The 8,365-nt window shown below is 47.3% G+C and overlaps 1 protein-coding gene across 1 annotated transcript; it reads right to left on the bottom strand.

Annotated features, from left to right (window-relative positions):
• Window positions 1–1,005: 1,005 nt before the first annotated feature.
• LOC123048311 (bidirectional sugar transporter SWEET6b-like) lies at window positions 1,006–3,050 on the bottom strand. The gene is made up of 5 exons (XM_044471440.1): window positions 2,834–3,050; window positions 2,481–2,697; window positions 2,194–2,355; window positions 1,530–1,649; window positions 1,006–1,411 (listed from the first exon to the last, which is right to left on the bottom strand). The coding sequence occupies exons 1-5, from the start codon at window positions 2,911–2,913 to the stop codon at window positions 1,250–1,252; spliced, it is 741 nt and encodes a 246-aa protein (XP_044327375.1). The 5' UTR covers window positions 2,914–3,050; the 3' UTR covers window positions 1,006–1,249.
• Between the last annotated feature and the right edge of the window lie 5,315 nt (window positions 3,051–8,365).

The following is an 8,365-nucleotide window of genomic DNA, read 5'->3' as shown; positions in this document are numbered from 1 at the left end:
TACACAACTAATTAGTTGACATCTAAATATATTTACGTATACTACCGGGGCAAATAACAATAATCGCACACAAAATTTATTTCACATCGAAACATATTAACAAATACTACCGGAGCACCTACGAAAAATAAAATGTGGGCTGAAATATACCCTTGAAGCGTGCGTGCGAACGAAGAATGACGAACGACGAACGACGAACGAAAAACTGCCGGTGCTCCGGCTCCAACGAAGAACGACGAACAACAGCTTCACCTCCACCACATTGCCGCAACTTCATCACCACCTCCACCAAAATGCTCACCACGACCACCACGAGCTACCCCATCAGTAGATCGAGACTTCTTTTGGCTGCCCTAAATGAGTTGAATCCATTCACGGTGCCAAAATCGCGAAAATCTTGCTCATTTAGGTGTATAAATGGGTGGCATTTTTCTGTAGAGAGAGGAGAAGGGAAGAACACAGAGAACAGAAGAAGAAGCGAGCAAGGGGAGAAGAAGAAGGAAGGAAGGGGAGGATAAGGCACGGGCCGGCCAGCGCGTCAGGTGGCAGCACCCTGTCGGCCAGCAGCTGGCCGATCGGCTGGCGGTAGGCCGACAGGGGCGCACCACGCCGACAGCCCAATCCCTCCCCCTCGCGATGTGGCCCGACCAACCAGAGGCCGCCGCGTGCCAGCCGGGCCTGCAGTCGGCCTGCTGTGGGCCGATTAGGCCCAGTCGGCCTGCAGCGGGCCGACGGTGTATTATTTTTAAAAATAATATTTTCGGCGTATTATTTCTGTAATTTAATAAAAAAATGTATTATTTAAAAAAAATTAGCTCCTTTTCGCTCACACCAGGTTCAAGTTGCATCACCAATAAGATGCCCTTTGGGTGTTTTTGTGCAGAACAAAAGAGGACCTTGCCCGAAACATAATACAAACACATCATGGATATTGAATAATTTAATTTAACAAAGCCATCACACGCTGTAATTAACAAATCAATCGTATCATCACGTAAGAGCAGATTGAAAACAGGCAAGCATACATGGTGTCATAATATATATCTCTGGGATAACTCAGCTGCATTGGTATTTATATACACTTGTAATTTGCACTAGTAGTCTCGGACAGACGACAATGGTTCACGAAATTAAAGGCAATCTAAGACTCTGATAGCTAACAAAAAGTAGTACTAATTAACATCAACTTGTTGAAGTATCATCCGGTATTAACTACTCAAAATCTTCAGGGCTAAAGACGAAGCCAAGTTTATTTCTCAACGGTGACGGAGACGTTGCCGCTGGTAACGGTGTTTTTGGTGAGGACAGTGGGAAGTTCAACGTTCTTGCCCTTCTTGGGGGTCGACTTGTAGTAGTAAAAGTACAGGATCAGCTGGATGAGGCCGAAGATTGTACCGAGGGCATTGGGGATCTGCACAGAATTTAAAGGGGACATAACAGTTAGATCAATCCGCGCTGAGGAGTTCTTGATTGTATGTCTGGCTGGGTTTGCGAGTTCTTATTTCCAATATGTATGTGTATGTACATACCGTGATGTAGATGTCAAACTTGATGAGCGCATAGCCCGTCCAGCACAAGCCATTGAGGAAGTTCACCAGCGACAGGAAGAATGGCATGTACTCCACACTCTTGGTCCTGATCACTTTACCCTGCAAATAAGCAGTACAATGTTACTACTTTCATCTTAAATTTTTGAGTTATATTAGTATTTAGTACACTCGTAAGTTGGTAAAAGCGTCTGTAATTAACAATTAGCCTGAGCTAGTAATTCACCCGTAAAGGAAGTTTACCTTGAGGTAGAAATAAACCGTAGGCTTTTTTGATTAAAAATATATGATGTAGCATAGTGTAGAAGAACTTGGGTGCGTGAGAGGTGAACAACTCAATTCGGACTTTTTTAACAGGGTTTTGGCACCAACGTTAAAACATGAAAGGTGGGTGCATCTTTTAGATGGCATAGATTTTCAAGCAGAATCAACAACAAACAAGGTATACTACTTAACAAATTAAGGTCTGTCAAAAGCATCCATTAGAACTTTAAAAATAAATTATAGGCAGGTATTTTTCTAGACAACGCATCATTACCACACCATACGTGCACAACGCAGAATAATTAGCCACCTGAACTAACAAGTTAAAGAGGTTATCAAAGATCACGGGTCGACGATCCATAAGTTGGGGTGGTGTACGTACCATGATGGTGAGCGGGGAGGCGTACATGATGGAGCCGAAGATGACGCAGAGGATGCCTACGATCATGGAGCGCTTCTCATGGGTGTGGGCGCCGACGAGCACACCGGCCACCACGGCAGCCATGAACGCTGCCTCGATGGCGAGCACGCCGAGCATCTTCCACTGCACGCACAGCACACGCACATGGCATGGGTTAGGGCATGCAGGAGGATCTTCTGTATAGAAACTAACGCCGAAAAGAGACAGTAGGCCGGATGAGGGGCATTAGGAGGGTGGCACGTAGGTACCCTTGTGTTCTTGGCCGCGTAGATGATGAAGATGATGATGTAGGCGCCCTCGATGACGAGGCCGATGCCGTTGATGGTGAGGACGAGGGTGCTGTTGGGGTGGACGATGGGGAGCCCGTAAAAGAACCAGAGCAGGCAGTTCATGAGCGTCGCCAGATAGGGGTCCGGCTTGAACTCCTCCACGTCCTTGGCCTTGTAGATCCGCCAGAACGTTGGCCTGCGTACGTACAAGCAGAAAACAAGTATCAGATTCATGCCCTAGCTAGCTACTACCCACAAGCCACGACCACCTTCGATGTATACAGATTAGACAAGAGGGAGACGAGACTATGGAAGCAGGGGAGAGGGCTTACACAGGGGAGAGGAAGAGGCCGAAGGAGATGACATTGCCGATGATGCCGACGATGTTGCGGGCCACATCGGCGGAAACCATGATGCTCAGCTAGATCGATCGATCGCCGGGAACACAACTCGATTGCTCGGGGGAAGACACGACTTGAGGAAGGTTGGTTCTGATTTGTTTGGGGCGTGGGTGGCCGAACTTATATAGCAGGGGGTTCCCCTTCGCCTTCCCCAAGTTATATCTGATGTGGATATGGTTACGGGTAGGTTAAACGGTTTGATTTGGGTTCAGTCCTTATTGAACTCCCTCTCCGGCCGTGCTCTCATTCAACGGCCGTGTCGATGTCTTCCTCGCCCGCGTCCTTTTTCCAGACGAAAAAGGATCACGCAGCTAGAAGCTAGCTCCTCTCCCACGTAACAATACTCCTACTCGGATAACCCCCATACAGTCGTACGCAAAGAAGCAAGGACCAACACCAACCCAGCCGGCGTCACCCAAGGACACTGCAAAGCCAAAGACCGACCCAGTCGGCCCAACGACTCCGGAAGCCCAACACGCGTGTTACCGGAGGCCATGAAGTGCTGTTTGTGCTATACTCCCACTAGTAGAAAATATGCCTTTAGTCCCGGTTCGCAAAGGCCATTAACCCCGGCTGTGCAACCGGGACTAAATATGCGCGACTAAAGGCCCCCCATTTAGTCGCGCCTCTTACGAACCGCGACTAAAGGCCCGTCCACGTGGGCGCCAGGAGTCCGTCGGGGCGGAGGACCTTTAGTCCCGGTTCTCGTGGCTAACCGGGACTAAAGGCCTCCTCCGCAGGTTTAGGGTTTTAGCCCCCCTAAACCTGGTTTCTTTTTAATTTGTAGTGTTTTATTTTTTTTATTTTTTTTGTGTTTTATTTTAATTTTGATGAAGTTTCAGTACACATATTCTAGGCTACTATATACATGCATATGAAATTTCAAACAAGAAGAATTCAAGAGGAATATATAATATATATTCAATCTCGGGTGACCATATACAACTTCGAATAAGTTTCCATACACAATTAGGATGGATGACCATATACAACTTCGAACAAGTTTCAATCTCGGGTATGCATATAAATTTCTTCGTCTTCGGTATAGTGTTCTCCTTTAGGATTGATGACTTCCCTCATGAAAAATCCTGCTAATTCATCTTGAATTGGTCGGAAGCGAGCTTCTGGACTAAGCCTCCTCCGCAAGTTATCCGTCGCCTTCCGCACGCTATCCGATGCCTTCCGCTCAGAGGTGTGTCTCCGGATGTTCTCACAAACATAGTATCCACATAGATTGGTCCCCGGTGGCTGCTTATCCACATTAACTAACCTTCTAAAATCTAGCTCATGTTTGAATTCACCGACAATTTCTTCTGAGAACCGTCTCCAAACCCTACAGGGCAAAGAAAATTAAATGAACAAGGGAGTTATTAGTTACTTGATATTAGGAAATGAACGAAAGAGACCGATCGATATAGAGCTCAAATGATTGAAAATAATTACTTTTGCAGCATTTTTCTCATGTCGGCCCAACGCTTTGAATCCGAATCCATAGAGTCCATGATTAGAACTCTGGAGGTGTGAAGTTCAATATTTAGCAGAATTCAGTGGAACCTACGGACACGTTACATGCACAGTCATGCATAACTCATCGATTAGACATACCATGCATGGAGTAAACAAAAGAGAATGGGCACAAGAGAGAAACACTCACCCAAAATGGTAAGGAAATAGAATATGACTTTTGAGTTGATGCTTTCTAAGAAACTTGTACAAGTCTTTCTCCACGTCTTCTGGGTGATTTTGTAACACATGTCCATTAACGATATATATAGTGCAGGCAATGAAGAACGAGATGAGGTAGAAATAAATCACTTACAGAACGTAGCAACTCAGGATAGATTTGTCCAGCTCGTGCAGATTGAACAACTGGAACAATTCACTCATATGACCTTGTACGGAGTACCGTTTGGTGTGATGCTCCTCTGTAACATCCGCATAAACATATTCTTTGTCGGCCCATGTTATGAAATGCTTGTACCAACGTAGCAGATTTCGCATTTGTGGTGGTAGACTCTTTTCCCGCGCAGGCTCGACGAGAGGCCCATTCCGCACATATTGTAATGCTATCTCACATACTGGCGCATCCTCAAGGCCTAACGAGGCACGAAGAGTCAAACCCATCTCGGACGCTTGTTTCATGGCACTCGCTACAGTCAATCCAAGTGTTGCCGCAGCTGCTATGATCTCGGGGTCCTCTTCCGGACCGACTTTCACTATGAGTGGGGGGATCGATTGTTTATTCTGCATCCCGAGCTGGTCAACTTGTTTCCCGCTTTTTTTACTTTCTTCTTTCTCCTCCTTCAATATTTTTGCTTGCCTACGAAGTTCATGTCCATAGTCGTCAGGCATATTCAGCTCGGCTTGGGACGGTGTCGTCAAAAAATCCTTAGCCCACTTCTTTTGCTTCTCAGTGAATACTTGCTTGGGCTCAGGCTCTTTTATCGCCTTCGTATCCGCCTTCCATTTCTCATAATGAGCAGACGCGGCCAATTTGGTTTCAGCTTCGCTAAGTTCCCAAGGCCTTGGGAGGAGAGGCTTCAGTGATGGCTCCGGTACCCTTGTGGTCTTAGGTACATAAGGGTCCGGGTTAATAGTCCAGGAGCGGGTTTCCTTGCTGTCCGCCTGCTTCTGCTTCTTCGCCGGAGGTGGATTGGGGCGCGTCGTACCCGCCGGAGGAGGATTGGGGGGCATCGTACCCGCTGGAGGAGGATCGGGGGCGGCGGCTGCTTACCCGCCGGAGGTTGTGGATCGGGGGACGGCGTCGAATGGCGTGAAGGAGGTGTAGGTGAACCACCACGACCACCACCACCGCCACCACCACCACCATCGGAGGGGGGTGGACTTGTTAGCCTTGGCGCCTCGCCTGGAAACACTATGTACTTCTTTTTCCATAGAATGATCTGGCGCTTGACATCTCCAAGTCTTCTCTCCCCTTCGGGTGTAGCTTTGTCAATCTCCAGGTCCTCAAACTCTTGTACTATGTCTTCCACCGTGACACGAGCATAGCCATATGCAATGGGGTTGTTGTGGTGGAGTGCTCCAGGTGTAGAGGGTAAAGCACTGCCGGTAGCTACCTTCGTGGAAACGTTCCCCACGGGATAATGCAGATCACATTCTTTCATCTCCTTTACATCATCCACGGGGTAGTGAGGCTCCGGTGCACGAATCTCGATCGTCGGTGCATTAGCACCAGGTGGGGCATCCGTGGAAGCCACGCTGCTTCTCCGCTGCTGGCTCCCACGATCCGCTTCATGATCTTCATGCGACCCTGCAGCCGATTTTTCTTTTACTAGTTCATGCACGGTCTGCTTCAACTCATGGAGTTCCGATGCAAACTTCGCCAAAAGATCTGCATCCCGGTCCGTCTATCTCTTACGGCTTCTGTAACAGTACGGGTCATTGTCCTGGGAAAATCCTACTTTCCACGGAATTCTGCCTTTGCCTCGTACACGTCCTCCATGTTCATCATTCCCGAGGGCTGTTGTCAGTGCGTCTTTCTCTCTGTTGAACTTGATCAAGCCCTCTTGAGCTTGGGTCATTGCGTTAATAAGGGCTTGGGTGGGAGCAAACTTTTTCTTCCGGTGAACACACACCCCTGTCTCCGGGTCTAGCGATCCCCCATGCCCGTACCACCAGCTTTTGGCCCTTGGGTTCCATCCCTCTGTACCTAGAGGGATTCCTCGCACCCTCAGGTCCTCCTCCATCTTCTGCCACTTAGGCTCCGAAAGGCGGTATCCTCCTGGCCCCATAATATGATGGAACTTTTTCTTACTCGCATTATCCTTATTTTTTTCGATATTTCCTTGAAATGCTCTGATTTCTTTTGCCTCACAAATTCTGGCCAATCATCTTTCAGTTTCTCATGTTGTCCATTGAAATCCGGAGTCTTGCCCTTGTTGACATAGTCACGGGTTAAATTTTTCTTGAAGTTCCGGAATGCTTCGGCCATCTTCTGAAGAGCGAACTCTTTAACTAGCCTCCTCCTCTCACGTCCACCCGGAACCTCGTTACCGAATTCATCGACTTTGTTGTATTCCAGAGGTAGAATGAAATGTTCCATAAGCTTTCTCCAGCAATCCTTTTTCGTTCTCTTGTCGACAAAACTGAAACCAAGACGTGCCTTCTTTGGCTCCTTCCATTCCTGGACGGTGATCGGGACGTTGTCTCTAACAACGACTCCGCATTGGTTGATAAACTTTGAGGTGTTCTGTAGGGGCTTGCCGGTTTCACTGACAAAATCAATGGTATATGTTTCTCCTGTTTTCATCGCCTTGGATTTGCCACGCTTTGTCGTACTCGATCCGGCCGAGGGCTAAAAAAAGAAAGAGAGTCGCGCGCGTTAATACATATGTATTCACATTTCAGTAAGTTTGTATCACAAGAGGCTCAATGTATATATATACCTCGCCGGAGGTGGTTGCTACTTGCAATTCGAGATCGTCGTTTGTTGACGGTTGACCTCCGTCGACAATGTCCGTTCCTTCACCTTCTTGATCATCGACAATGTCTGTTCCACCGTCAAGGTTCAGAAAAGAAGAGACTACATCCTCTTCTTGCTCATATTCTGAGCCCGGCACATAAGGAATCTCGTTGTTTATGATGCCCATTAAATAACGTTCAACCTCCGGATCCCTAAGCGGCTCGGCTCTATCATCCGCCATATGTCACTCCTGCATGTAGTAAAAATTAATTAAGTATAAAGGAATTAAAAAATAAGATTAAGGGGACATAGAGGAGGAGCAGCGACGGTTGAATGATTAAGAGCTATTAAAAAATAAAATTGATGTTTTTTTATCAAATTTATACAATTATTCCCAAATAAATTTCCTTTTCTTTTTCCTTTTCTTTTTCCTCTCTGCTCTCTCTTTCCTTTTCTTTTTCCTTTTCAGTTTTTTATTGAGCACTAATTTGCATAGAAGTTTTTGTTTGAGCACTGCCAAGTATTTTGTTTTTCCTTTTGTTTTTCCTTTTCTTTTTCCTCCGCCGCCGCTCAAATTTAATGATTTATACAATTATTCCCAAATAAATTTCCTTTTCTTTTTTCCTTTTCTTTTTCCTCTCTGCTCTCTCTTTCCTTTTCTTTTTTCCTTTTCAGTTTTTTATTGAGCACTAATTTGCATAGAAGTTTTTGTTTGAGGAGGACGGCAGGCGGCGGCGGGCGGCGGAGGACGGCAGGCAGGCGGCGGCGGGCGGCGGAGGACGGCAAGGCGCGCATCCAGTACGCGGCGACGAGGAGGACGGCAGGCGGCGGAGGACGGCAGGCAGCGGCGGGCGAGAAGGCCACCTTTAGTCGCGGTTGGTGTCCCCAACCGGGACTAAAGGGGTACCTTTAGTCGCGGTTGGTGTCACGACCCGCGACTAAAGGTTCTTTCGCACCGTTTTCGTTCCCGCGCGGAAAGAGCCTTTAGTCGCGGTTCGTGTCACGAACCGCGACTAAAGGTCCTTTTTCAAATACTTTTC

This window comes from Triticum aestivum, chromosome 2D, assembly GCF_018294505.1.
Source record: "Triticum aestivum cultivar Chinese Spring chromosome 2D, IWGSC CS RefSeq v2.1, whole genome shotgun sequence".
Lineage (NCBI taxonomy): Eukaryota > Viridiplantae > Streptophyta > Magnoliopsida > Poales > Poaceae > Triticum > Triticum aestivum.
This window is presented reverse-complemented; position numbering and strand designations above follow the sequence as displayed.

What these genes read in the sequence shown, in the direction of transcription:
- LOC123048311 (XM_044471440.1), bottom strand. Translation starts at nt 2,913, where the DNA reads ATGGTTTCCGCCGATGTGGCCCGCAACATCGTCGGCATCATCGGCAAT. An exon ending in ACGCGGCCAAGAACACAAGG is followed by an intron (nt 2,356 to 2,480) that starts GTACCTACGTGC and finishes CTGTGCGTGCAG; the next exon opens with TGGAAGATGCTCGGCGTGCT. An exon ending in AGTTTGACATCTACATCACG is followed by an intron (nt 1,412 to 1,529) that starts GTATGTACATAC and finishes AATTCTGTGCAG; the next exon opens with ATCCCCAATGCCCTCGGTAC.